Genomic DNA, 16368 nt, shown 5'->3' with positions numbered 1-16368 from the left:
GCAGTGCGACAAAATCAAAAACACAGAGTTACACATAAACAAACGTACAGTCAATAACACAATAGTAAGATCTATGTACAGTTTGTACAGTGTATATGGGAGGTGAGGGGGGAGCCACCCCTTTTTCAACAAACAAAGCCATCCCCCATAGAATAATCGACTATCCTGACCGCTGGGCTCAAGTGTGCATCGAAACAGAATATAAGCTCATGTTAACTGGAAAACAATGTAATGAAGTTGTGTTCTCACACCATTGACATCTTAACCACTCCGCAGTCATTGGACTTCAAGGCTATAATGTGTCTAAAACACTGCACATTGAAGGAGCGACTGAGGTGCTGAGAAAGTTGAAATTAATCTGAGAACTTGGAAAATAACAAGTAAACATGGAGAAATTAGGAGATTTGAATAGCATTTACGAAATCTATATTTTTCAGTTTTGATTATCTGATTTTGCCAACAATGTAAACATTTTTAAACCAAATGTTATATTTTGTAGCTTATAACAAAGTATGTGGGCAATATCAATACTTTTGTTGTAAGATCGGGCTTTTGGGGTTTGCTAACTTTTGCCGCAAAAATGGTTAAATTAACATTAGACTTTTTCCCCAGTTTTTTGGGGTGCATCTGGTTTATATTATAAGCATATTTCAACGCAAGATGAATTTCACCCCCAAAAATGTCTTAGCAGTACCACTTTGGATCTTAATGACTTAATTTCAATTAATTTAACTTTATTTCCTATTTACCTGTTTTTTTTAATTATGTGTGAATATGTTATATATTTATTGATTTTTACAATGTCTGTATCTATCGATTTTGATCACCAATATATTTTATTTATTAAATTGTATCAAACCGTTATGGAAGGAGGTATCACACAGATGACAGAATAGATATAAATGCAGTATATATTTACTTGGGCATTTACTTAAAAATGTTTAAAGGGGAGTATGCCCCAAACCCCTCCAAAGTCCCCAAATATGAATACTAACACATTAACAGATATTATTGATAGGCATGTAACACATGCCAGGTGTCAATGTGTGATACAGTAAATTAAGGCAATTCCAAGCATTTTGGGGGCCCTAAGCGAGATTTGCCCACCTCGCGGACAAAACATTTTAGTGGCCCCACTCATGGCGGTGGAGAGAAACATTTGGAGCTTTAAAGTTAATGTCCTGCAATTCTACTCATTTTGCCATGAGGCGGAGAGAACTTTGCAGTTATTAAGCTAATTTCCTGCAATTCAACACATTATGCCATTGTCGTTGAAATAATACAATTCGGGTTTAAAGATAATTTACTGCAATTCTACACATTTGGCCATGACTTATGACATGTTCATTTGACATCTGAGTGAGAGTGGCTAACAAAATCAGTGGGGGCCCCTGGGTAGTAATTCGGCCATTACTACATGGCTTAGATAGCTGGCGAGACTTGCATGCTTAGCAATCTATAAAATCTTAGCTGACATGGGATAATTGAGTGACTGTCAGTGACTGACATAACAAGAGAAAACTGCTGATGCAGAACAACATTTCTAAACTGCACGTTGTGTATTCTACTATCCTACGGTTGTTTTTGGAGGTGGTAGGGGCCTCTAGCGGCTGCTTACTCTATGTCGCTTATAGATAGAAACGGCACTGCAGTAGATGTATTAGATACTTATTTACCGTAACAGGATGTGTGATAAATAAAGGACTTCCTGAAAGAAAGAGTATTTCTGTGAGACATACAGAGAGCCAGTGGTGTAGTTTCAGTGTGTCTGCAGAAGACTGTAAAACCCATCCGGCTGGGCTGAGGTTGCTGGTCTGTCGGGGATTGAGCTGTATACGTGGTACGTATCAGACTAGAGAAAAGAAACAAACAGTTTAACTTCAATCTGAAACTGAGAGTCGTTCACAATCACCAAACACAGTGGGTGATTTTGAACTTACATTGTCGTTTTCAGATGACTTTCCATTTTCTTCAAAAGGACCTGTACAACACAGAAGGAGCCTGAGGGATTATTTGTGTGTGTGTGTGTGTGTGTGTGTGTGTGTTTACGTGTCAGTGTGGGTGTGGTTCTGCATGTCACTTTGCTGTGCTTTATGTCCCTTCACACTTCTCCTCCTGACTCATACCATCCTGTTGCCACGCCCTGACCTTAGAGAGACTTTTTTATTCTCTATTTTGTTAGGTCAGGGTGTGACTTGGGTGGGCATATCTATGTTTCTATTTCTTTGTTGGCCTAGTATGGTTCCCAATCAGAGGCAGCTGTTTCTCGTTGTCTCTGATTGGGGATCATATTTAGGCAGCCCTTTTTCCCACATGTGATTGTGGGATCTTGTTTTTGTGTAGCTGCCTATGAGCGGCCCAGAACGTCACTTTTCGTTTCGTTTTCTTCTGTATTGTTTTTGGTGAGTTTCATATTTATTAAACATGTGGAACTCTAAGTACGCTGCGCCTTGGTCCAATCCTTTACACGAGCGTGACACCTGTAGACATATTGGATTCTCATGCTCTAACACATTATCTTATGTATAACTTATATACATACATGGTTACTGATATGACTACCTCAGACCAAAATCCAAGCCTAAACAACTTTGAGTCCTATAAAAAGCCCTACATGATATGAATCTACGGGATAGAGTTAAATAGACAAACCTGGTGGTACAGATGTGGATGGTACAGAAGTGATCAGGCTGTAGATCCCTGCATTCTCTGAATCAGCCTGGAGGAAAGAGAGAGAGACAGGTCCTTATTATTCCTCAGACTGTCTGTCTGTCCATACGAAAACAAGCATGTATCTATATCCAATGCTATTATTTTTACTGTACTTACATCATCATTTGCAGATACCTGCACAGGACCTGCATCTCACAGAGAGAGACAAAGTAAGAGGTTGTGTGTCTGTGTGTGTGTGTGTGTGTGTGGGGGGGGGGGGCAGAAGAAGTGAAAATAACAGGGCTTGATGTGACTTCACACTTCTCCTCCTGACTCAAACCACCCTGGAGACTTACAGCTCTGTTCTCACGCTTTCAAGATGCTCTGACTGAAAAATGTAAGTTGGTATGGTTGGCATTGAGGGATTAAGTGTTATTGTGCTGAGGGTCCCAAATTCACATCCCAGGTCAGGAAGACGGGGATAGAAGACATTCTGTTACTCACCTGAGGGCAAAAACGTGGACGGTACAGAGGTGATGAGAGAATAGATCCCAGCATCCCTTAGATCCAACATGCCTGCACTGCTCATAGCTCCCATCACCAAATCACCTACAACAGAAAATAAATAAAAATGAAATTAGAATATGTGTTTCTACCTGCATGTGTGTAGTTGTGTTAGTAGTGTGTGCAGTGTTTGATGTATTTAGTTTTGGAACATACATTGTCTGTGATCATCCTGTCTGGTTGTAGGTCTGTACAACATAAAAGTATAAGAAGGTTGTGGTAAGAACATCTCATCATGGACAATACAGAACTAAAGGTTGATACAATCTGCATCATATTCACAAAGGGGAATTCTTACCTCTGAGAATTGGTTCTCTCTGAAAAACAAATTAGGCTAAATGAATGATATTGAATATAGCCTACACTACACAATATCACCAAAAGGAGTTGAAAGATTAACCCATGTCAAAGGCTATTACATTAATATGAGAAAGAAAATGTTTGCAAATGATTTGTTATGCAGAATCAGAAGTACTCACTGGTCCTCCTGCAGAGATAGACAGCTGTCAATCCCATCAGGAACACGCCCACTCCAGAAGCCATACCCACTGCTGTCTGCCATAATTGCACCGCTGTTTGGTGACATGATGACATCAGCAGAGGTCATTAGCTCTTAATCCAAATGTAAATACTTCAATGGTAGACAGGTGTTAGAATACCACATTATTATTAGATTTGGTAAACGTTTCCGTTTTCATATATGTGAGAAAAGACAGCTAGTCAGCTAAGCGTTTTACATTTGAGTCTGTGAAGGAAAATGTTGTTTGTGCTTTTCTAATAACCAATTCGACTGGGTTCATGTAAATGACTGATTGATCGTGACTGGGAGGAATCCTCACTATCAGTATAAGTAATTTGGCAGTGCACCAAGAACATTGTTTTGAAATCCGAAAGGGGTGTCTCAGTTTCAAAGTCTCAGCTTGAAGAGAAGAAGCCTCGTGAGGTATTGGTTGGTCACATGCATGAACCAATCGTTAATGATGAATTAATTATGAATAATGAATAAGCTAAATCTTGCAAATTTAACTTGTCTGTTTAAGCAGTATATAAGAGAACTAATGGGACTTCTCCGGCGGAGCTCCCGACCCTCCCGACCGACGTTTACTATGGTACATTAAGTTTGTTGGAACCTCTCCTGCTTGTTGATAATAAAGAATGATTAATTTAATATTGAATTCAGGTGTCACTGATGGAAATTTCCACGACAAGTCATTTAGCAGAGGCTCTTATCCAGAGTGACTTACATTAGTGCATCCCTCTTAAGATAGCTTGGTGAGGCAACAACATATCACAATCACAACAAGTACATTTTCCCTCAACAAAGTAGTTATCAGTAAAGTCAGTTCTAGAAGGAAAAGACAAGTGCATTTTTGTTGTGGGATTACTAAATAAGGATACTTACCCAAAACTCTTTTTTGACTGTTTGAATTCACAACGCTTTCTCTGGAGCTTTGACCTCCTGTGCACATACAAGATAGACACGGTTTGTTAATAGTTAACACACATCACAACTTAGTCAACACCAATAAACAAAAATTGTGTGGCCATACTCACTTTCAGTTGGACTCTTTGGGGTGTCAGTTGTAAAGGTAGGTCTAACAGTCAAATCTGGTGCAAAGCAAAGTCATTGAATCTGGTTATACAATAAGGTATCTTAATTGGAACGATTTAATCAATCCAATATCAACCTCTTTTCTAGTAATTAGGCACATTTGTGATGAAAAAAAGAATTGAAATACCTGGGTAAGATAATATAAGTCAATTATTTTCAGTTTTACAAACTAAAGATGACCAACACACCTGATGTAGGATTCACTGCTGTGCTGGGGGCCAAAGGAGAGGTCAAACCTGGTGAGAAGAGATGAGAAGAGAAATGTAAATTTGTTTCATATCAAATAAAATAAAATGGTTTTGTCACATGCGCCGAATACAACAGGTGTTACAATACAACCTTACCATGAAACACTTACTTTCAACAATGCCGTTTTATTAAGTAAGTAAGTAAACAAATACAATTTAAAAAAGTAACACAATAAAATAACAATAACGAGGCTATATATAGGAGGTCATTCAGGTAATATGTATATGTAGGAAGATGAAAAGTGACTATACATAGGTAATAAACAGCGAGCAGCAGCAGAATAAAAAGGAGGTCAATGCAAATAGTCTGGTTAGTCATTTCATTAACTGTTTAGCAGTCTTATGGCTCGGGGGTAGAAGCTGTTAAGGAGCCTTTTGAACCTAAACTTGGCAATCCGGTACCACTTGCCATGCAGTAGCAGAGAGAACAGTTTATGACTTGGGTGGCTGGAGTCTTTGACAATTTTTAGGGCCTTCCTCTGACCCCGCCTGGTATAGATGTCCTGGATGGCAGGAAGCTTGTCCCCAATGATGTACTGGGCCGTACACAGTACCCTCTGAAGTCGGATGCCGAGCAGTTGCCATACCAAGTGGTGATGCAATCAGTCAGGATGCTCTCGATGGTGCAGCTGTATAACTTTTGAAGATCTGATGACCCATGCCAAATCTTTTCAGTCTCCTGAGAGGGGATAGGCATTGTCCTGCCTTCTTCACGACTGTCTTGGTGTGTTTGGACCATGTTAGTTTGTTAGTGATGCGGACATCAAGGAAGTTGAAGCTCTCAAACCCGCTCCACTACAGCCCCGTCTATGTGAATGGGGGGCGTGCTGAGGGAGTGCTTATTGTCCTGGCATCACACTGCCAGGTATCTGACCTCCTCTCTATGGGCTGTCTCATCATTGTCGGTGATCAGGCCTACCACCATTGTGTTGTCGGCAAACTTAATGATGGTGTTGGAGACGTGCATGATCATGCAGTCATGGGTGAACAGGTAGTACACAAGGAGACTTAACATGCACCTCTGATGGGCCCCTGTGTTGAGGATCAATGAGGCAGATTTTGTTGTTGCCTACCCTTACAACCTGGGGGCGGCCCGTCAGGAATTCCAGGATCCAGTTGAAGAGGGAGGATTTTAGTCCCTGGGTACTTAGCTTAGAGATGAGCTTTAAGGGGAACTATGGTGTTGAACGCTGAGCTTTAGTCAACAAACAGCATTCTCATGTAGGTGTTCCTTTTGTCCTGTTGGGAAAAGGCAGTGTGGAGACCAATAGCGATTGCATCATTTGTGGATCTGTTGGGGCGGTATGTGAATTGTAGTGGGTTCTAGAGTTTCTGGGAAGATGGTGTTGATGTGAGCCATGACCAACCTTTGAAAGCGCTTCATGGCTACAGATGTGAGTGCTACAGGCCAGTAGTCATTTAGGCAGGTTACCTTGGCGTTCTTGGGCACAGGGACTATGGGGGTCTGCTTGAAACATGTCGGTATTACAGACTCAGTCAGGGAGAGATTGAAAATGTCAGTGAAGACACTTGCCAGTTGGTCAGTGCATGCTCTCAGTATGTGTCCTGGTATTCCGTCTGGCCCTGCGGCCTTGTGAATGTTGACCTGTTTAAAGGTCTTACTCACATCGGCTAAGGAGAGCGTGATCTCACAGTCGTACGAAACAGCTGGTGATCTCATGCATGGTTTAGCGTTGCTTGCCTTGATGCAAGCATAGAAGGCATTTAGCTCGTTTGGTAGGCTTTCGTCACTGGGCAGCTCCCGGTTGGGTTTCCCTTTGTAATCCATAATAGTTTGCAAGCCTTGCCACATCCGACGAGCATCAGAGCCAGTGTAGTAGGATTCACTCTTAGCCCTGTATTAATGCTTTGCCTGTCTGATCGTTTGTCTGAGAGCATAGCAGGATTTCTTATAAGCATCTGGATAAGTGTCCCTCTACTTGAAAGCGGCAGCTCTATTACAGGATGTTGCCTGTAATCCATGGATTCTGGTTGGCATATGTACGTACAGATGACGTCGGTGATTGATGTGGTATACTCCTCAATGCCATCGGATGAATCCCAAAACATATTCCAGTCTGTGCTAGCAAAACAGTCCTGTAGCTTAGCAAGCGTGTCATCTGACCACATCCGTAATGAGCGAGTCACTGGTAAGTCCTGCTTGAGTTTTTGCTTGTTAGCAGGAATCAGGAGGATAGAATTATGGTCAGATTTGCCAAATGGAGGGCGAGGGAGTGATTTGTACACATCTCTGTTTGTGGAGTGAAGGTGGTCTAGAGATTATTTTCTCTGGTTGCACATTTCACATCCTGGTAGAAATTAAGTAAAATGGATTTAAGTTTTCCTGCATTAAAGTCCCCAGCCACTAGGAGCGCCGCTTCTGGATGAGCATTCTCTTGTTTGCTAATGGCCTTATACAGCTCGTTGAGTGCGGTCTTAGTGCCTGCATCAGTTTGTGGTGGTAAATAGACAGCTGCGAAAAATATAGATAAACTCGCTTGGTAAATAGTGTGGTCTACAGCTTATCATGAGATATTCTACCTCATGTGAGCAAAACCTCTAGACTTCCTTAATATTAGAGATTGTGCACCAGTTGTTATTGACAAATAGACACAGACCACCACCCTTCTTCTTACTGGAGGTTTATTGTTCTGTCTTGCCGATGCAGGGAAAACCCAGCCAACTGTATATGATCCATGTCCTCGTTCAGCCATGACTCGGTGAAACATAAGATACGGATGATAAAGCAGGATTATCCACTTGCAGACGAATTCTCACCAAGCATCAGGATCTGCGGCCCCTGTATCGGAGTCTCCTCTTCATGCGAATGACGGGGCTTTGGGCCTGGTCTGTGAAGAGACGTAAATCTTTCTCCTTCAATTCATTAAAGAAAAAAATCTTCGCCCAGCGAGGAATCGCTGTTCTAATATCCAGAAGCTCTTTTCGGTCATAAGAGACGGTAGCAGAAACATTATGTACAAAACAAATGACAAACAACGCAAAAAAACAGCCAGAATAGCACAATTGGTTAGGATCCCATAAAACGGCAGCCATCCCCTCCGGCACCATTCATATCTAAGAAAGGTAGAACAATTTAGCGTACAAGCAGCCATGAATATGTCTATTAGTAAACCTGTTGGAGCTTTAGTGAATTAGAGTGAACTAACAGTGCAATTGCAAAGTAAGGGATACTTACTAGTTGGTCTCACTGTGATGTCAGGGGTCAAAGTAGAAGTAACAGTCGAAATTGCTGGAAAGTAATACAAGTGAATTAAGTATCTGATTACACAAGAAGAAAGGTATTCATTATTTCTGATAGAGAACAACACAACTCAGTCAGTAGAAAGATGAAATGTTCACAATTTCATAATTTGTCATATTATTATTAAAACCCAGACCCTTAAAAGCTTATGGTGAACCATGGGATGCCCCGTTAACATCCCACATAATGCTTACATGGATATTCCCTTCATTAACTTCTAGAATGGTCTCTGACACTTATGATTTCCTGCTGTCTGTTAAATGCTCTACATTGGGTGTCACTCTAGTATGGAACTGTGAAATGCGGGGCTGGGGCACAACCTGAACTGGGATACCGTTTGGGAAAATGTATTTGTTACCTCTAAATACCCAGCACACCAGCTTATACATTATAAGCTTATACATAGAAGTTATGCATCCCCATTTAGACGTTTTAAGATGAAGCTGATTCCTACTACAATATGTGATAGATGTCATATGAATACTGTTGGAACACTAATGTTTTGGGAATGTCCTGTGGTGTCCCAGTTCTGGTCACATGTTTCAGATTTCCTTACAAACATGTGTTTCCCTGTGAAGATCCACCTTTATTTTTGTTGAATGATAACTCTTCATTTGTACTGCAACTGGTTCAGTGTTAACAGCAGCAAAAAATATTATTCTTAGTGGATTACCCCTACAATCCTCTTGCCTCAAACATGGTTATCACATTTTCAAGATATTGTTCGTGTAGAGCGATCAGTGGCCATGATAAACAAAGCTCTGGCAAATACAATTGAGACATGGGATGTATTAACCAAAACTCTATCAGATATCAACACCTCTTGAACAAGCAATGGACCTACATGGTAAGGGAGTTGGGGGAGGACATTTTATCTTCTGAGAATAATATAGAATATTTTTAATTGTAAACTCCACTTCCTTCCTGTAAATGTCTCATTTGTCTGAGAAAAGACAGGTAGTCAGCTAGAGATGGATGCTTACCCAGAACGCTTTCTGTGGAGCTTTGACCTCCTGGGCACACGCAAGAGAGAGACTGTTTAATAACAGTTAACACACAACACAACTTATTACACCACTAAACTAAAATCATGTGGCCACTTTGGGGTGTCAGTTGTCAAAGTAGAACTAGTAGTCAAACCTGGTGCAAAGCAAAGTCATTGGATCTGATTATACAAAAATGAAGGTATTTAAATGGGTTGGTTTAATTAACGAGATATAAACCTCTTTATTTAATAAGGGGATATTAAGAGTAAAAACCTGGGTAAAATAAATCTAGTCTATTTGTTTAGGTCCTATTTGCTAACTAGAGAAAGATGACTAACACACCTGATGTAGGATTCACTGCTGTACTGGGGGTCAAAGGAGAGGTCAAACCTGGTGAGAAGAGATTACACAAGAACACATGTAAATTATTTTAAGATCTAAGGTCATTCAAATAGCAGATAGAGAGAAGTACACTACACATTACCTACAAATCAGATGGACTAAAAGTACACAAATCTGGACTGAAATCACAAGCAGCTATGAATGGGTCAATTCATAAGTTGGATGGAGCTTTAGTGAATTAATGTGAACAAAAATATACATGAAGGTTAAAATTAGTGGATCTACTTACTGGAAGTTGGTGTCACTGTGGTGTCTGGGGTCAAAGTAGAAGTAACAGTTGAAACTAGTGGGAAGCAATATGATTACACAAGAATAAGGTATTACATAATGTTGGTCTCTTAATTTTACAGGCCCGTATTCTAAACCATTGACTGTACAATTTGTATTTGCAGAGATGGTAATTTAGAGGCCCAACGCACCTTCTGTAGGACATACTGTTGTGCTGGGAGGCAAAGTAGATCTAGGACCTGGAGTCAAACCCACTGAGAAAACACATATTAATGAAATTAGCATTTTATTAATGATCGTATTAATGATTATCATGTTGTTGTTGGCCTTTTTAAATACCTTTATGACTTGTCTTTTCAAAGTGGGCTAAGTAAGACTATAAAAATCACTACGGACAGATTGCTTCTAGCCCTGGTAGATTATATTTATCCTCATTATAGAGATGATAAGACCAATTCATAATGTGATAAAGTCTTTCAGGACAGATAAGGTGTTGATTGTTGTTGACAGCTTCTAATAATAAAGTTACCATGTTATCTAAAAGCAGAAGCCTAACAGCGCATAGATACAATCTAAACACTGAACCAGTTCAGCAAAGAATTTAAACTACACAACCTTGGACTCAACACCAGATCAGCCTGGGATCTGGCCCAGAATAAGGCAGTGTGGAGATCCATATGTCAAAGTGCTATGCTCCAAGGAGCGAGCGAAAGTGAGTGAGTGATTGAGTTAGTGGTGGAGGGAGGGTCAGAATTAATATAGTCATATTAAACAAATCAAAGGGTAGTCAGATCATGAAGACCTGCAGCACTGATAGATTCTTACTGTATAGATAATGACTCGCCTGTAAAGTTGTACCCATCACTGCGTGGTGAGAGAGAGTTTGGTCCTGAGCTCACTCTGTAGTCACAGCTCACCTCCTTACGCCTCACTGACTGTAGACTTCTAAAAAGATCATTCTCCTCTACAGAGAATTGACAGAACCAGCATTTGGAATCTGTGTGTTTCTTCTTCCAGATGTGTGCTCTTATAAGACGCTTACTCTGCTCTCCAACATACAGGTTACAGGTGGTGTCATAACTGACAGAGCCAGGAATTAAACAGGTGATGATGAGGTTCTCTTTCAGACTGACTGTAATATTTGGTTTCTGACCTGTTGGGAGAGGACAACGACTTAATGAAGTACAAGGCACACTATTCAGCATATAAAAATATACTGTAGAGCCTACAGTCTTTCACAATGCAAGTTCAAATCATGATGGTCATAAACATGACATGGACTTGTGATTTGTTTAACTATTTTGAATTAACTTGGACTGTGATTTAAAAACATTAATTAAAATGAATTGATTTGTTGAAAATAAGTTAGCAATAAATTAAGTATTTGTCCAATGGGCACAGACGTCAGTTCCACACCTAGTTTTGATTTACATTTGATTGAGTTGTCAGCTAATGTGAGTTCAAAGTGAAATCAACAACATTTCATCCATATCATTAGGTTTAGGTTCAAGTTGGGTGAAAAAAAGACCAACATTCACAAAATTATTTGGCAAATCCAATACATTTTCCACATTGCTTTAATGTCATCAGAAGAAAAGCTATTTTTTGTTAAAAAGACAGTTTTTGCCCATACTAATAAGTCTGCACTTAAAAAATGTACATATAATACATATTTCTGTAGTTTTTATGTAAGTATCTTACCTGTAATAATGTATTTATCACTGCGGGGAGACAGAGAGTGTGATCCTGTGTTCACTCTATAGTCACAGCTCACATCTCTCTCCAACTGCAGATGCCTGAACAGATCATTCTTAGTAACACTGAAGGTACAGAATAGTTTGGATAATGCTGTGTTAAATCTCCTGACCCAAGCCTCTTTGTAGGCCTGAGGCTGGTCTCCAGTGTACAGGTTACGGCTATGACCATCACTGACAGACTCAGGAAGTACACAAATAATGGTGATGTCATGAGAAGATTCGTCATTGAGACTAATATCTGGTTTCTGCAGTTCATCTGTGAGGAGAACACATCAATAACTGTCCATACTGTAGGTTAAACAAACTTCTTTCTGTACTAGATAACTAAAAGAGTAAGAAACAAATGGTTTGTATATGTTAGCATGACATTACATATTCCAATCTGATTACAGTGAGCCAATCAGGTCAGTGTATTCATAATAATAACACTATTTTACCAAGAATAGTGATAGGCGCAGGACGACTGTGCGTCGATGGATAGTGAGTCTCTACTGTGTAAAAACATCTCAGTTTGACCTCAGCAGATAAACGTTCACCTGCCCACGAGAGCAGCTCAGCCCCTGTGAGAGACCTCGTACAGGGTGAGGGTTTAGGATCTCTCCCCTCTGTGTAGAAGTAACACTGAGACACAGAGACTGATGGAGGAGGGTCACAGCTCAGCTGAACTGAGTCTCTCTCTCTGATGACTGTAGAACTCACTGTCAGCCTGGGCTGAGGGAGGTCTGTAATATCAGAGTCAGGAAGTAAACCACTTTCAACAGTTTTCTAAAATACATTGCATGAAATAAACCCTCAAAATCCAAAAGTGCATAACTTCATCTCTTATTGCTTCAGTCAGTATATAAATAACACAAAATAATCTGGTGTGTTAATCTTGGACCAGAAGAGAAAAACACTGGGGTATAATAATAAATAAACTACCACGCTTACCCAGGAGAGTGACTGAGACAGGGTCACTGTAAGGAGAGTAGATAGACATCTCTACAGTATAGTAGAGACATCTCATGTTGACCTTGGTGGTTGGACCACGACCTGCCCATTCAAGCAGCTTGGTCCCTGTGAGTGACTGCTGACAGGATGTGTTTTGTTGGAGATATCTTTCCTCTATGTAGAAGTAACACTGAGACACAGAGGTAGATTGAGAAGTGTGACATCTCAGCTGAACTGTGTCTGTATCCCTGATGACTGCTGGACTCACTGTCAGCTGAGGAGGGACTGTGAGTTCAGAGAGAAATAGTATGTCAATCTAATATTCAACGGATTACTATGTTCATAACATCCTCATGTGTAACAGACCTGAGCATTACAAGAACATAACTCATCACTTCAAATGAATTCAAGATTTTAAAAAGACAGTAAATCCTTTTGTGAAACATTAAGTCTTTGAAATCAGAATAATATTGTTGCAGGTTAGTGTATTGTTGCCGAATGTATCTCAGAACATGTTAAGATTTAAAAGGAGGGTCATGTTTACAATTATGTAAATAACCTGCTTACCTTGGACAGTGACTGAGCCAGGGTCGCTGTCAGAGGATGGGGAAGAACTACCAATAGCATAGTAGAAACATCTCACATTGACCACAGCAGGTGAACGTTGATCTGACCACGAGAGGAGCTCAGTCCCTGTGAGTGTCTGCCGACAGGATGGTTTAAAGTCTCTTTTCTCGGTGAAGAGATAACACTGAGACACGGAGACGGATGGAGAAGTCTCACAGCTCAGCTGAACTGAGTCGCTCTCTCTGATGACTGCAGGACTCACTGTCAACCTGGGAAGAGGAGGGCCTGTAAGATCAGAAGAGAGGAGTATTTCAAATGTTTGACTTGTTTTGAGAAATTTACTGACAACCATTCAATTGGATTTAAATATGCATGTCTATTATAAAATCAAGTAAATCTATCAACATTTAATGTTTAAAAACAATTATCTTCGTGTTTATTGAGACTAAAGGATTTTGATAATAAGGTCCATTCCTTCATATAATGATAGTATGTGAAATATATATTGTTGTAAGTAATGGCTTATTACAACATACATAAAAAATATTCCAGACTGGGCTGAGGAAGATCTGAGAGGACAGAGGAACTGAGCATTTTGTTACTGGTTTAGGAAATGTACTGTCAGCCATTAAACATAAAACAATCACACTTTGTTTTTTCAAACCCTAGATCTTTGAGAATAATTCCCAGCGATAGTATGGGAAATAAAAGGGATATAATATATTTTTTCATGCAACGGCTCTTTCCAAAAGACAATAATAACGTATTTCTAGAGGACCAATTGAGCAGTAGAGTTTTTGCAGTGTTTACAGCTATAGACATTTGTTTTTACCCTGAATTTGGACAGAAGTAGGTTCACTGTATATGGATTTAAACTGCCAACCTTCAACACTGAATTGTATTAATCATTTATCCGTCATTCCTTTTGAATTCATAGTGTCAGGTGGATACGCTATCAGCTAATGTTATGTTTGAATGATAAGAATAAATACCATGATTATTATTATATTTTTACTGGGTAACTAAAAACTCATAATAATGATACTGACCTTGGGCTTTGATGGATTGGAAGGTATCTAGAAATTATAAAATAGGTTATCGTCTGACATTCAAAAAAATTTATTCTACATGAGATACCTGAACACGTCACACAAGTTGTTAAAGTAGCATAACCTACTGTAATGCATTAATGGGGATCAAGCAGTGGTCATTCTTATCTGAACAAAATGTAAAATAATGATAGAGAGAAATAAATAAGATGATGAATGGAATAAGATACAAGACACTAATCATAGCCATGAGATTCAGATCTATCAAGAGTTCCTAAAGTAAAATAGTAAAAAGTAAGATTAAAAGAGGGGAGAGAAGAAGAGGAATATCCTGTAGCACAAACAGATGATCAAACTGTAGAAATGTAGAAATAACTCACCAAAAAGGAGGACGACCAAGAACAGATGACCAGCCATAACAGGGATGAACAATGCCATTTGTCAGACAGCTACATACTGTTAGTCTGACTTCACAGTAAGGTGTGTGACTGAGTCCGAGGATTGTTTGAATAGAGAAACAGATGTGGAGCTTGTTCACTACAAAACCACAGGGAGCAGAAACTTAAACAACAGTCTCATACAGCAAGTGTGAGCTAATGTTGCAGAGGTAAGGGTATCTGAACAATCAGAATAATTTATTGGTCATACACTCTCCTCCATGTGCATTTGGACAGTGAAACCAAAAATATATATTTGGCTCTTTACTCCAGTATTTTAGATATATAAGGTGACAGTACAGAATTTCCCCTTTACTTTAGGATACTTTCATAAAGTTCTCATTCCCCTTGACTTATTATTATAATTATTATTATTATTGTGTTACAGCCTGAATTCAAAATGTATTTAAAAAAAAAACATGACTCACCCATCTACACACAATACCCCATTATGACCAACTGAAAACATGTTTTTTGTAATTTTTGCAAATTTATTGAAAATAAAATACAGAAATATCTCATTTAGATAAGTACTTACACCCCTGAGTCAATACTTTGTATGTCAAGGAACTCCATACATGCAGGAGGGGTGAAGTCAGGCGCAGGAGACCAAGGTACGTGAAAACACGTCTAATAGACACCAGTCCAAAATGCCGAATACAAGGCAGGGAACAATAAATCCAGCAATAGGCAAGAACCCCCAAACCGAGTCGGGACACAGCCCAGGAAACCTGTATGTCAAAATAAATGAACGGCAGAGAAAAACCCAATCCCCAACCTTACAATAGTAGACACAAATAATCCCGCACAATCCCAAACCTAAACAGACAGACTAAATACCCCCGCTAACGAACTAACTCAAAACAGGTGCTTACATAAAACAGACATCACCAAATGAAAATGAAAAGGAGATTGGTGGCAGCTAGTAGGCCGGCGACGACGACCGCCGAGCGCCGCCCAAACGGGGAGAGGCGCCACCTTCTGTAGACTTTGTGACATTGTAGAAGCACATTTGGCAGAGATTACAGCTGTGAGTCTTTCTGGGTCTCTAAGTCTCTAAGAGCTTTCCACACCTGGATTGTGCAACATTTGCCCATTTTTCTTTTCAAATTTCTCCTATCACAGCCATTTAACTCTGTAACTGTTTTAAAGTCATGATTGGGCTCATGGTGAAATCTCTGAGCGGGTTTCTTCCTCTCCGGCAACTAAGTTATGAATGATGCCAGTATCCAAAGTGTAATTAATAACTTCACCATGCACAAAGGGATATTCAGAATGCTTCTTCTTTTTTACCCATCTACTGACAAGTGTCCTTCTTTATGAGGCATTAGACAACCTCCCTGGTCTTTGTGCTTGAATCTGTGTTTGAAATTCACTGCTCTACAGACCGACCTTACAGATAATTGAATGTGTGGGGTACAGAGATGAGGTCATTAAAATATCATGTTAAACACTATTTTTGCACACAGAGTCCATGCAACTTATTACGTGACTTGTTAAGCACATTTTTACTCCTGAACATATTTAGGCTTTCCATAACAAAGGGGTTCAATACTTATTTACTCTTTTATTTATTTTTTACATAATTCCACTTTGACATTATGGGGTATTGTGTGGAGGCCAGTGACAAAACAACTCAATTTAATCAATTTTAATTTCAGGCTATAACACAAC

At 39.6% G+C, this 16368-nt stretch overlaps 1 protein-coding gene across 1 annotated transcript in view; it reads right to left on the bottom strand.

Annotated features, from left to right (window-relative positions):
* Positions 1-16368, bottom strand: part of LOC115208187 (uncharacterized) — a 216210-nt gene that overhangs the window by 92568 nt on the left and 107274 nt on the right. Inside the window, exons 18-21 of the mRNA XM_029776048.1 lie at positions 9322-9351; positions 8273-8326; positions 5017-5064; positions 4771-4824 (exon numbers count right to left, since the gene is read on the bottom strand). Coding sequence (XP_029631908.1) covers positions 4771-4824; positions 5017-5064; positions 8273-8326; positions 9322-9351 — 186 coding nt within the window. The remainder of the gene's footprint in view (positions 1-4770; positions 4825-5016; positions 5065-8272; positions 8327-9321; positions 9352-16368) is intronic.

Source organism: Salmo trutta, chromosome 14 (assembly GCF_901001165.1).
Source record: "Salmo trutta chromosome 14, fSalTru1.1, whole genome shotgun sequence".
NCBI lineage: Eukaryota > Metazoa > Chordata > Actinopteri > Salmoniformes > Salmonidae > Salmo > Salmo trutta.
This window is presented reverse-complemented; position numbering and strand designations above follow the sequence as displayed.